Raw genomic sequence first — 13,990 nt, forward strand, 5'->3', positions numbered from 1 at the left:
ATTAATTCTCGTCTCTTGTCCTTTGTTTATCCCTTTCGCCCATCTTCTGTTTTTATCAATACCTGTTCCCTCATTTCTCTTACCCTCTTTTTTTCACTTTCACCCATTTCCCCTCCCTTGCTCTTAATTTATGTCCTTTTTCCTCAATTAGTCCTATTTTTCACTTCCAATTGTCTTCAGCTTTCACCTATTTTTCCTCGTCCCCTTTATCCATCCCGACGTGGACATTCATCTTTTTTCCTTGTTTCCTCATCCTTTATCCTCCCTCTCCATCATGAAGAGTCACTTACTTTCCGCTCACTTTTCTCTTCTTGCCCCACCTTTCCGCCTCCCCCCACCTAGATGGTCACCAGTTTTCCCTCCTTCCTTATCCCATGCCCTTACTCACCACCTGGACACACACACACACAATTTCCCTAACCCCTATCTCTTTCCTTGTCCTTCCCCCACAACTCCCACCTGACACTCACCTTACAGCCCTCGCAGGTGAAGGCCCCGAAGTGGAACCCGGCCGCTGGCTCTCCACACACCTTGCACATCTGGTTCATCTGGGGAGGGGAAAAGATTGGTGGTGAGTCGCAAGGCCTAAAAATAACATACTACTACTACTACTATTACTGCTACTATTACTACTGCTATTTTAATTTACTGGCACATCAGTTATATATCCTGCCACACAACAGTGCTGTGCTTGGACGACGGATGCATTTATGTCATTTATTACACCCTGCCTTATGTCTTTCGCACTGTAAACATCTTTCATCAAACTTACCGATAACTTTTTTGCACTTCAGTTACATACCTCGTCGCTGATGCAAAATACTATTATTGTTTGGCAGCAAGTGAATGACCTTCCATTTAACCACATTATCGTTATTAGAACAACTAAGAAACAGAGGAGTGTGAAGATTTTATTTTTTTTATAGGGGTTATTTGCCTTCGTATCTCACCTGACAGCTAAGTTATTAATGCTCTGGTGTACATCGATTGGTAATTTATTTTATCACATACAAAGCTGATACGTGTGTTGCGACTTTATATAAGCTAGAAGGTAGAGCGTATAATTAATCTTATACCGACCTGCTTTAGTTACATGTATGACTGTGTAGGTTATGCTTTTACTTTGAAATCTACTTATGAATAGCCGAAGTAATTCTTAATACATTTTTCTGACATGTAGAAATGCATATAATTCTCATAAAATGTAAAAGTTGCTCCTAATCTGGTTACTCAATAAATGGTAAAAAAATAATAATAATAATATCTACCAGTCCTATGTTATCCCCAGTGAGGTTTAGGGGCCCAAGGGTAGGCTACAGAAGTCCTGTATATCTATAGCTCAACCTGCGTCCCCTGATGGCGTTATATGATCGATAAGGTTCCAGTACAATCTCCTTTTGGGCAGCGATCCTACAAGCATGGCTAGATCCACCCACCGACTCGGGCGCTCTAACCACCCGACAAGCTAGAAAATGTATTGGACTGCTCATAAATCCTCAACGCTGGGCATAAATCGTACAAGTTGCTCATAAATAAAGCCTGTAGTGTGCCAGTATCCTCGACGGTCAAGGAAGCTTTCTAGCACCTCCTTCTGACCGGTTTATTTCCACATATGACACTTTAATATTTTCCAATGTGATATTTATAAAGTTTTTGTCACTATCAAAAAGACCCCAAAACACACAAAAAATTAGTCGATTGTACTCCTGAACTGCAAAATAATTCGTTAAGTAAGAGGTGTTAGAATGTCTCTAAAACCGGGGAGAACACGGCCCTAAGTATGTGATGAGATGTGATATGATGTGAAGGTGGAATACTTACATTGCCCGTGACCCCGGTGGTGTTGGTGACCTGTGAGGGGAAGAGGAAAAGCCATGTTAGTCAGGTGCTCTGGGGTTAAGGATCAGGCTGGATGTATGACAGTTAGCTTGGTTAATACTGTATCTCCTTCTGAGTCTGATACTGACTGCTGAACAGGTGATATGACATTTTTCCTTCCTTCTGTCAAGTGATCAAACTTTTTTCTTTTGACTAATGCTACACGTACTTATATTCTTTGTTTAGTGCCTTCTACCAGTTTCTTAGTTAATAACACCTACTGAGTTTAGAACAGACTACGAGCCAGGTAATCCTTATCATTTCTTCCATTTACCAGATACGTACTTTGGTAACAACTGTCTGACTTACGTAGCTACGAAAAGAACTTTGATGAAATCCACACTGCTACCATATGACCTGAAAACTGATACATCAGTCTGAAACCTTCCCGTGTGTCAATAATTCCCAACACAAGCATCACATGTCATTCAAGACATTCACGTACATACTCGTATATCCATAAAGATGCAAAGATCGATCATATTAGCACAACCCCTTCACAGTGGCCTTAACTAAGCTGAATAAGACTGTGTGGCGGAAGACAGAACAACATAGAAATTTCCAGGGCTAACAGATATCATCTGCAGCTCTATCACAACGAGATCTCCTTTATCATGAAGAAAATCGTCTACCATCAGCTAAAATAAAGGTAAATCTGAAGCCGGAACAATGGTAAAACATGATATTTACGGAGGTAAGACTGACATACACATACTCATAAACTGACACAGACACAGGCACCTACATTACGAAGAAAAAGTATCTGTAGTTGATCTTACCATTCTCGCTCAGTCTATAACTTTCCTACTTTACCTGCCTTTCTTCAGTCTAAGTTCATTAATCTCTACAATACAAAACCCCCCTCCCTTCACTGGGAAGAGAAGCAGAGGTCGTCGAGTCTCTCCTCCTCAGATATCAATTGCATTGTAGTTAATTGCCTTCATGACCCTTGTGCAATCCATCGGTAATAATCTGTTTTCAAGATGACTCCTTTTATGCTCAATAAATATGAGGTGTATGCCGGTAGCAAGAAGACTTTTGAAAGGCTATAATTTTTAAAAGGATAGTGGTGGCTGCTTCTAGCCCGTTCAGTATAAAGGCTTTACTGTACTGTATAAACTTGCCCAGATGAAGCAAAAAAAAGACAAAACTCATGCATTATCCAGGTGAAGAGGTTTGAGCTAAATGAAAATCTGTATCAGCAGACTTACGAGTTTGATCCATCACTGTTCTATTAAATACTATCCCCGCTTTTATTCTGAAAACTGCATTCCTCAACAAATTCTCCAAATAGTCAATACGGATCTATAATATACTCCTTAATTACACTCTTTCTCCCACCTTCTCTTTCCCCATTTCTCCTCCAATCTCCTCCCCCAAACACACACAATATAACTCCCTCCCCCACTTCATCTTTTTTCGTCGTTCCCCGCCTGTTTTTACCATTCATATCTTCGTTTTAATTCTCACCTGTAGTCTCGCAAAAAAAAAAAAAAAATCGTTCTCAACATAATCCTCTTGTGATCTCTACAGGTCTGTGATGTACTCTCCTTACACTCGTTTTCTCAACCTCTCTTCCTTCCCTTCCTCTCCTACACTTTCTCAACCCCTCCTCACTAAGCCTCTTCCATCCCTTTTTTCACACAGTTCTTTTCCTGCTATCATTTCTCCTCTCTTCCTTTCCATTCTCACTATTACTTTCATATAAAATTCCCATAACTTCCCTGTACTCCCTCTCTCTCCCGCCCCCCTTCCATTTTCCCTCCTCTTTCTCACCCCCAACACACTTTCACTCCATCATTCCTGTCTTCATACCTTTCCCCCCTAAAATTTATGCCATACCAACATCTCCCTGTAATCTCTACATCGTTCTTTTATCCCCTCCCAATGTTCTCTCTTTCTCTTCCTTTCTCCCCTCTCTGTCTTTCTCACCTTTCCTTCCTCCTTCTTCCGCCTCCCCCTCCCCCCATTCTCCGCCCCATACACACACGTATCTCTCCTCTTTCCTCCATTACCTCCCTCTCCCAGCTTTATCCACGCGTGAGTAAAGTACCCAGCACCCTCTTTGTCACCCTCTTCTTCATCGCCCCTCTTTTGATACCTGAGGGGGGCCTTTCACTCAGGGCGTTTAAAGTTCTATTCAACAGGCTGCCTGATAGTGTCATTCTCCTCGTCCTCTTTCCATGATGCGGCTGGCTCTTTTATCTTTCATCTTTATTTTTATATTTTTTCTGTCAGTTTATTCCTTGTCCTTTGTTTTTCACTTCACTGCTGCTGCTGCCGCTGCTGTTGATGATAATGATGATGATTTTAATGATAATGATGATAATGATTTTGTTTCGTGTCTCCCTTCCTTTTGTTTATACTCTGTTTTTCTCGCTTCCTTTTTTAAGTTTCTCACTTGTAAGCCCTCTCTTCTGTATATTTCGGATCTTCTCTTTCTCCTTCGTCTGATCATTGTCTGTCTGTCTGTGTCTGTGTGTCTGTCCGTCTGTCTGTCTGTCTGTCTGTCTGTCTGTCTGTCTGTCTGTCTGTCTCTCCTTTATTTTTTTTTACCTTTTTTACCCACAGCTCACAGGAGGGAAAAGCAGTGGAAGCAGCGGCCATACAAACTCAATGAAGCGAGAGAAACCGAGGACCTAACCCCCTAGACGCACATACACACACACACACACACACACACACACACACACACACACACACACACACACACACACACACACGCACAATTTTATTCATTTCACTTTTCATACACGAATCGCAACTGAATATCCTCTCTCTCACTCTCCAAATGTTTCCTTCCACATGTATTCGTTTCATGAAAGTCGTTCTTAGTTTCTGTTACAGCTTACGTTTTTTTTTTTTTTTTTGTCTTTTAGAAGAGATTTGCGTCTTGTGTCTTCTCCCTCAAGTTCTATCCACTTCTGTTTTTTCTAAAACATCTCATTTTCTGTGCTCTCCTTTTAATCCTTTCCTCACCAGCTACCTTTCTTCATTTATGTTTCTCCTTTTCACATCATTTCTTTTCATTTTATCACCAGGCGATTTTACTCAGCCTAGGAGAGACTATTCCAAATGGTTAGATACAGCCTTTGTTAACTCTTTTCTTACAAGATGTGTCCCATGAGCAGAGTAAAATCGTGCGTAAGTTGCAGGATGAGAGTAAAAATGATGGGGTTAAAGAGAGAGTAAATCCTCGGACAAAAAAGTGGGTATTAAAGAACTAGAGGATCGGGGGAGGGAAGAGGATCAAGGGAAAGTAAGAGACGAGTTTCTGACGCCATGACGTAAAGAGGGAGATGGGAAGATAAGGGAGAGAGTGATTGCCTTCCTCGATCATTCAGCTAATTTCTGCTTTATCTTATACATGATTTTTTTTTTAATGTCTTCACCATGTCAAACGAGGAAAGTTACATCCACTTAGTGAGTTTATTCGACGTTCTTTTAGCACTGTATGGGAAGGTTTGAAAGTACTGTTTCCTGCTGCATCTCTTTCATCTGTCCTTCTATGATAGCCGTTGCCGAAGTTCTTAAAATAAACACAGGGCAACCACAGTACAAAGGGAAGAAGAAGAAGAAGAAGAAGAAGAGAGAGCATTATCTCCATCACCATCCCCCACTTTCATTATCCCACGCTGCGGAGGGCAAGATTTAAGAGCAGCCACGATGATAGCACAGAAGCCGATTGTTCTCTGATACAACCCGCGAATACCCACACCACAGCACCATGACAAACTGCAGGCGGTGCGACGTAACAGAAGAAGAAGCGGTAGGAGAGAGTTACCCCGCTGATTTATATTTCATTACCGCAGGGATAAAAAAAAAAAAAAAAGTTTGTTGACTGTTGAAAGAGACCCATAAACTTTTCTATCTCTTCTTTTCTTCCTTTCCTCTTAGTAACTTTTTCCTTCGTCATATTCCTCCTCACCTCCCTGCACCCTAGTTTTCCATCATCTCTCTCTTTCTCCCTCAACACCTCCTTCCATCCCTCCCAGCGCAATGCTTCTTCTTCATTTCTTTCCTCACTTCTCTTACCATCCCTCTCCCTCTCCATCCCAACTCCACCATCATCTCCCTCCACTCCCTCTCCCTCTCAGCACCCCTCATATCCTTCACTCTTTCTTCTCCAGCTTAACTCTCACCATTTTGCCTCATTCCTCCATCTCCCTTCACCTCCATCGTCATCCTTTCTTTTACCCAAACCCTCCATTCTGTTTCTTCGCCTCTGTCTCCATCCCATCCATCCCATTACAACATCATACTCTTCCATCCTTTCCCTTCTCTCTCTTCCCATACTTTTCATTCCTCCCTACTCATCCAGTGCATCCTATCTATCCACCTACCTCTCCCTTCCAGCATCCAACTCCTCCATTCTACCTTTCCATCTCCTTCCATCTCTCCTTCCCAGCGTCTTCGTCTTTCATCATCTCTTTCCTTCCCAGTCTTACCTCTCCCCCTACTCTTCCATCTCCACTCACCTCCCTCTCCCTCCTTTCCATCCCTCCCGACACCACTCCTCCATCATTTCCATCACCATCTCCCTCCCTCTCCTCCCAGACTCCTCCATCCCGTCTCTGCACTTCTCCCCTGCCTGATAAACGGCGTTAACTTAATTATTGTGATTAAATGAGGGGAGGCAGGATTTATGGGCCGGGATTGAATTAAAAACACTTAAGCGAAGACAAATGTAATTAGTGCTTGTTGATTTACTTGCAATATTTCTCGGGCAAGCGTGTAAATAGAATCAGGGTGCTTGCAACGCGGGCAGCGTAACCCCGTCATTACGATTACCTTTTTTACTTTTTTTATTTTACCTACCTCCAGCCGATTTCATTCAATTTAAGGTAGATCTCTTGCAGTGATGTGGGTAATGAAGGTTACACCCGACCTTTTCTGTTCTAAAAGCCTTTCCAGAGTGAATATAATCGTCTCGAGGAAGCACAATTAAAACTAAGTTGAAGGGATTCTCTCCTACAGAAAGGTGAAGATTTTTTTTTTGTATTTTACTCCTGCTACTCCCAAACTTTTTTTTTTTTTTTTTAAGAGATGTATCAAACTGGAATGGCTAACTCTGAAAATACGGGGGTCCGTGGGGAATCGAAGTCTAAGCAGAAACAACAACACCAAGGGTGATATAAACAGCAAATGTAATTCTAATCTTGATTTCACTGTATTTGGGGGTTAAATATAGCCTTCATTTACTCCTTCACTAAGTAAGGTTTTCCTAAGGTGCATAGATCGTTTAGAAGTAGCAAAATAAATGACGTCATGTTACTGAGGCGGCTAAGGAACACCGGGTGCCTGCCAATATTCACAGGTAAGCAAGAACACCTGCTGACATACAGCAAACAGCTGTAGGGATGAAGGCAGGTCGAAGCCCCTGACAGCCTCTCCTTAAGCCTTTATCTGCCTTAGCTTCTTCAACCAGGGGACTTTTTCTTTTTAAGTCCTTATTACTTCCTGATGATTTTCCTCTATCATTTTTTTTTTAATTGGAGGGTTTAAATAAAGCCTTCACTTCAAGCGTTTTTCACTAAGCTAAATAAAGGTGTTAACGACGATTACTTCTACCTCCTATCTCGTAGGCTGAATAAAATCGTCTGGCGTTACAAAGAATAACGTACAGTCGGCCACAGGAAAAAATATACACCTCTGGTCCTTTCTTGGGGACTTTAATAAGTAACACTGCCCTGAACAGCATCAACAAGTGAACGGAAAAGGATCATCCTAAGCTGTTTCCCTTCCTATCTGATATTAAATCACTGGCCGAGAAAATGCTATACTTTTTTGTGTTTATATTTCTCCCTTTGTATAATTTTTCCTGTGGCCGACTGTACATTAGACACCATCGTTCTAAAAGTGTTTACCATAAAGCAGAACCTTCCTGTTTTGCTATCCTTGTCTTCAGCTCAGAGAAGAGTCATGTTAGTTACAGCCTGTCTCATAACAAACAACCTCGAAAGGACCAGTGAGTGTATCGCTGTTTGATTTCCTACAACACCCCTTTGTACAGTAGTGGTTACTTTCTGAAATAACCCTCGTGTAGTTCATAGTCATAAAATTATCTTCTTTAACCAAACAACTATTCTGAGAGCCCCCTTCTGTGTATTATGAAGAGATGTATGTTAGCATATAAGTCCCTGCATCTATTTGTGAAAATGTATATTTCTCCAAAAACACTTCCATATGAACACTAGTCAGCACTATTACGTACTTCACGAGCAAAAGTTTGTCGACAATACCCTGCCAAGAATCATTCTTTTCTTTTGCTCCCTGGACATCAGCGAGCGTCCTTCTTCATTGTTTTTTTTTTTTCTGTTGTGTGTCAAATATTGGTAGTCATCCACTCAACACGTTTTCAGTATAACATCTTACGTTGCCACAGCCAACAGAGAAATGTTGGCGAAATTTTGATCACGATAATACCACTTGATAATTGTAGTTAAAATCGGCTGCACTTCAAATACCACAGATGATACGAATGCAGTTATGAAAGGCTCAGTTTAGATGTACATCTCTTGTCTAGAAGATGTATTGAACGAATAATTTGATTTGCACATATCTTATTTATAAACACAATCTCTGGAGTCTTTTCAGTATCCGCCTGAAATCCTCCCATTCCGTGACAATTTTACATTTTGTTGTTGCTGTTGCTGATGTCACCTGGAAAATTTATTTAGTACACGGGAAAACTTTTGTGAATAAAGGGTTAGTGGAGACTGAGTATCATAACTTCACAATAAAGTGTTTCTTATAAGTTGAACAAAAGTGTATGACTGAAACAAAGATAATAATAATAATAATAATAATAATAATAATAATAATGTCATGGTGGTGAAGAGAGTAAAGTTCATGGTCTCAGTCCTTTATGATTTTAATTTTGAACTGCTTCCATGTCACTGGCTTTTCTTCTTTTCGAAAGTGCTAGATAAAAAAAAAAAGACACTACAAACAAAGCTTCTCATAAAGACAACGATTATTTGGAGGGCAGAGTGATTTTCATTGCGTTCATCTGTGTGTGTGTGTGTGTGTGTGTGTGTGTGTGTGTGTGTGTGTGTGTGTGTGTGTGTGAAATCAGAGAGAGAGAGAGAGAGAGAGAGAGAGAGAGAGAGAGACCTCAACACCATCGGCATCGTGACTACCAGATTAGTCTTCACGGAGTCAACTTCTCATCCATCATTCAAAGCCTCTATGCAATAAGCCTAAGTAACACCTAACATCATAAGCTTGACTCTATCCTCATGTTTGATTTTCTCTTTAAGTTTATTTTTTACATTTCATTCTTGGTTTAACCTGACAAGTTCGCTAACCCCCTGCAGTTCAGGTGGCCACTTGAAGTCATACTGGAGGGCTAATCTGACTAGTAACCAAGGAGACTCATTCCACCCTAGTAGCCAAACTTCATTGCATTTAACGCAATCCAGCTTAGCATCAAAGTCATGGGGATGTCCTTTGCTGCATTGTCTGAAAAATTTCGCATAATAGCCTAGTTTAAACATCGCCATCCATCCATCCTTCATCCAGTCCAGTGTTGCCCCATCAGCAGCTCTTCACTGCAGACATGTAGAGCGAGGTAACCTGTCACTCTCCCCTGAACGGATCTATGTAAGCACTAAACTCCAGCATCGTCCTAGGATTTGGTTCCTTAAGGGCTGCACCAGGGAGGAGCGCCTTAACTCACGCAACCACCAGGTGTCTCTTTGTCATGAGTTAGTTATTTGGTTACTATCCACCGTAGTAAATGGTTTTCAAGAATGCAAGAAAAAATTTGGCTTGTGAATTGGTACAGACTGTAGCGTTACTTAAAAGAAGTACTACGGTACATCAGATGAGAGGATGGTGGTTGCCCCCACCTTTCACAAACTTACGCAGTGTATGCCTTATTTTTCTTTTTCTTTACAAAATGCTTTGAGTAGTTTATAAATTCAGTCGTTCGTCATAATTCTAGCTCTGCACTCATTGCTTCATTCTTTTTTTTTCAGTTCTCTTTCAGCTTGTTTTGTCTTCGCACTTCCATGTCTTTTAAATTGTCCATTTATATTTCTGGCAATAATCTCTCTCTCTCTCTCTCAACACCCATCTTCAAAAACTCCTACACTTCCTTCATCACTTAGCTCCCTCTCCCTCCTCACTTCCAGTCCTGCATTTTTCCATCGCCTTCTCATTTCCGCCCCTCCCAGTACCGAAGTCGTACATCATTTCTCTCCACCTCCCTTCCAGCATCTTTGTCCTTCATCATCCTTTCCTCCACCTATCTACTTTCTCCTACATCATCTCCCTCTCCACAGCCCTCGTCACTTCCTTCCGTCTTTCCTTTCCCTCCCAACACCCTCTTCCAACACTCCACCACTTTCCTTCCAATACCTTATTCCACCACGTCTATCCAGCTCCCTTACCCTCCTTCCAAGCATCCTACTCCTCTATCATCTCTCTTCCCATCTCCTTTCCTCTCTCTTCTGCTTCATCCCCCTCTCTCTAACACCTTAACCCACCATTTCTGTCATATATCACCACCTCCGCCCTCTCCTTTCTTTTGCAACTTCCCTCCCAATACATCAGCTGCCTTCCCTCCACCTCTCTCCTTCTCCTTCCTAGCACCCCACTCCTCCATCACCTCCCCCTCCATCTCCCCACTGCTCCATCATTTCCTCGCCACCTCCCTCCCTCTCCTCCATCATCTTCCTCACTGTTCTCATCATCACCCCCCGTATTCATCCTTCCTAGCACTCCAGTTCTCCCTACCACTCTTTTCTATCCCTCTCAACACCTCACCCTTCCATCATTCTTCTCCACCTGTCTGCTTCTCCTCCATCACCCCCCCTCTCCACCTGCCTGCCTCTTCCCCACCTTCCCGCTGTCACCCCTGCCCGCTGCCTCACCTCCCCTATGAGTTAGCACCCATCCCCTGCAGTTCGTCTATTAGTGCCGCTCCTATTCAGCCCCAGCCACGGACCGTACGGGTGGAAGGGCGATGGGAGGTACGCTCTTCGGCCCCGGGAGGTCCTCAGTCTGCAGCATATTTGAGGGACAGAGAGGAAGGGAGGAAAAGGGAAGGAGGAGAAGAGGGTAAGGAAAGGAGGGGAAACGAGATATGGGAAAAGAAGGTAAGAAATTGGAGGAAATAAGGAAGAGGGAGGGAGGGAAAGAGGAAGAGGGAAAGGAGGGACTACGGAGGGCGGAAAAGATGTTAAAGGCGAAGGAGGGAAATGGAAAGAAAGAAGGGTTGGGAGTGAGGGAAGGAAACAGAAAGGGAGATAGGTCAGTAAGGAGGCGGTACTGATGGGAATGAAAGGAGGAGAAAACTCTGAATCAAACATGGAGATAAAATGGGAGACGAAAATTTATAAAACTTTGGGAAGAATGTTAAAACGGGGAAATGAAGTTAATTACAATGGTGTGGAAGGAAAAGACAAAAAAAAAAATCGAATACTTGGAAGAAAAGGAAGAAGAAGGAGAAGGAGTGAGAAAGGAAAGAGAAGGAACAGCAGAAAAGCAATGTGTACAGGAAATGGGGAAACTCTACCATTGCAAGTTAAAGAGGAAGCATAAGAGAGACAGGATGAGGGGAGGGCATGAAGTGAGTGAGGGGGAAAGAGTGAAATGCACGAAAAAAGCAGGGGTACAATAAGGGAATATGAAGAGAAAGAGAGGAGAAGAAAGAGCATGAGAGAGTGAGGTGCATAGGAAGAGTGAGGAGGTAAACTGAGGAGGAAAGGGCACAGGAAGAATGAAGTGGGTGAGAGTGAGAGAGGACATCAGGAGAGTGATGAAGAAAGGGGAGTAAGGAAAGCGAGGAGGGCATGAGAAGACGAGGGGAATAGGGGGGAGGGTATGGGGAGGGGAGAGTGATGGTAGGGAGGAGGGGAGACGTAGAAGGTAGACTGGAGTGGAGAGGATGAGGCGTGAAATGGGACGGCGTTAATGATCGCTGGATGAGAAGGGATAGGAAGTGGAAAAGGAAAGTGTTGTTATTGAAACCATGAAAGAAATCTGCATAATAGGCAGGAAAGAGGTATGGTTGATGGGGAAGGTGGTGGGTAAAAAAAAAAAAAAAAAAAAAAAAAAAAAGTCAGGCTGGGAGAGAGAGAGACAAGAATGTGGCAGAGAAAGGGAAAAGGAGGTTATGATATGGAAAAACAAGGCAAAGCAGATAAAGGGATGGCAGAGTAAAGGGATCACTATGGCTAGGGTATAAATTATAGGGCATTCTGGATAAAGGGAAAGTATAGGAAAGGGACAAGAGGCTTTGATGTGAAAAATACGGCATACACTATAAGCTTTGCATCACTGGGACATTAGCTAGTTAACGAAAGAGCTATTCGTAATATTTTTTCATCAGCAGTTTACTGTTTGTATGGTGGAGCCAGGAGTCCTGGAAATGGGATAGAACTGAATTATATATAAATGACTGTGTGCCCCAATCCCTGATCATGAGGACAGGAGAGTTCTACTTTGTGCTTTCTCCTAGCTTACAGTAGTTTTTGGGTCCTACCTCACACGAGACGGGAAACAGTTCTGGACGAGGACGAAGACGGTGATTATGATGATGATGATGATGATCTTGATCATACATTTTTACCATTTTATCTGCTATTAATCAAACTATGTTGATATGAAGCAGATAACAACCTAATACAATGGAATATAAAGGTGTAATGTGCACAACAAATCGCTAAGTAGGAGGCGTTACTAAGTCTCCGGTGACAATGGGAATAAGGGTCACTGTCTGCCCATTCATCTCGTGGCCCATCATTCAATTCTCCACCACATCCATCAGTCATCAGTCCTCCATCAGTCATCCATCCCTCTATTTGCATTTACATATCTATTTTAAATTTGCTGTATCCAAATGATTTTATGCAGCTCAAAGGAAGAGATATTTGATAGTGAAGGCGTTAATGGAAACTGTTTTTAACCCCATTATTACGACGCCATATTTTTAGCCTACAGTTCTTGTTTACTCCGATTAGAGGAAGAGCTTCAAATCTCATTAACCCCTTCAAAACTAGCGGTCTTTCCAAAGCTAGAGCAAAATGATCCCGAAACGTTTTTATTTTTTGTGCAAGGAAGAAGAAACCAAAGAACTGATGCCTGCAAATTATTCCCTTCAAGAAAAATTAGGAACAAGATAATAAGGGAACCAAATTCAAGAATAAACTTTAAAAAGGGACACCGAGCTGGAAATTAAATCCTTCACTGCAATGACGTCTTTTTTTTATTTTTATATTCCTGCTCATCTCTAGCTTTTATTCAGGTTAAGGAGATATATTTGATGGTGAAAAGGCTAAGAGATATTGTTCCAGTAACCCCTTCAGTCCAGGAGGACTTTCGAAAGCTGAATAAAGTCCTCTGGAGGTGGGAGAAGTAAAATGATAACAGACTAATCGTATTGGAGGAGTTTACCAATTTCTCTACCGATGCCTTTGCTTATTACGTGTTGCGGTATATAGGATGGATGGAGAGAGAGAGAGAGAGAGAGAGAGAGAGAGAGAGAGAGAGAGAGAGAGAGAGAGAGAGAGAGAGAGAGAATAATGCTCCATATAGGTAGTGCTCAAGCAGCTAAAAAGTTGTCTGCAGTTTGAAGGAATACCAGTTCGATCCTAGACTGACGCACAGAACAGTATAGTTACTTGAATTTCGTTATGAAGTGCCTTTTACTGATCCTAATCTAGATATAAAAAAACAATCTTGCTTCTACACCCGTCCTAAATGAGACAGCCTTAGCATGCAGTGAGTATGGGTGGTCGGTATCAGCATCAAAGTGGTGACATGTGAGGTGTAGGGGTTAATGAAGGTTATATCTTGCCCCTAAAGTTCGAAAAATGAGTTAGGGAACAGGCCGTCAAGTTTATGTCCAGAGCCAGGCACTAAAAAAAGAAAAAAAGAAAAAAGATAATCTGAAAGCCACGAGTTGTAGGAAAAAACTCGTCTCCTCCGCCGGGATCGAGAGGAAAGAAAAAGGTTATTAGGGAATGGACGAGGACAGGAAAGAGAATAAATGGCTAGGAAGACACTAATTGATGATGCGCATGACTCGGCAGACGGATAGATAGCGGCGGAGATAGAGATAGCGGGATAGATAGGCAGCCTCTCAGAAATAATGATGTGGGGC

At 42.2% G+C, this 13,990-nt stretch overlaps 1 protein-coding gene across 1 annotated transcript in view; it reads right to left on the reverse strand.

Moving 5' to 3' along the window:
* LOC145411306 (uncharacterized) overlaps positions 1 to 13,990 on the reverse strand; it is a 191,696-nt gene that overhangs the window by 17,878 nt on the left and 159,828 nt on the right. The window contains exons 2-3 of the mRNA XM_080281326.1: positions 1,822 to 1,851; positions 471 to 548 (exon numbers count right to left, since the gene is read on the reverse strand). Coding sequence (XP_080137452.1) covers positions 471 to 548; positions 1,822 to 1,851 — 108 coding nt within the window. The remainder of the gene's footprint in view (positions 1 to 470; positions 549 to 1,821; positions 1,852 to 13,990) is intronic.

The sequence above is a fragment of the Coenobita brevimanus genome, chromosome 89 (genome assembly GCF_032717465.1).
Source record: "Coenobita brevimanus isolate Jiangsu-jjx chromosome 89, ASM3271746v2, whole genome shotgun sequence".
Classification (NCBI taxonomy): Eukaryota; Metazoa; Arthropoda; class Malacostraca; order Decapoda; family Coenobitidae; genus Coenobita; species Coenobita brevimanus.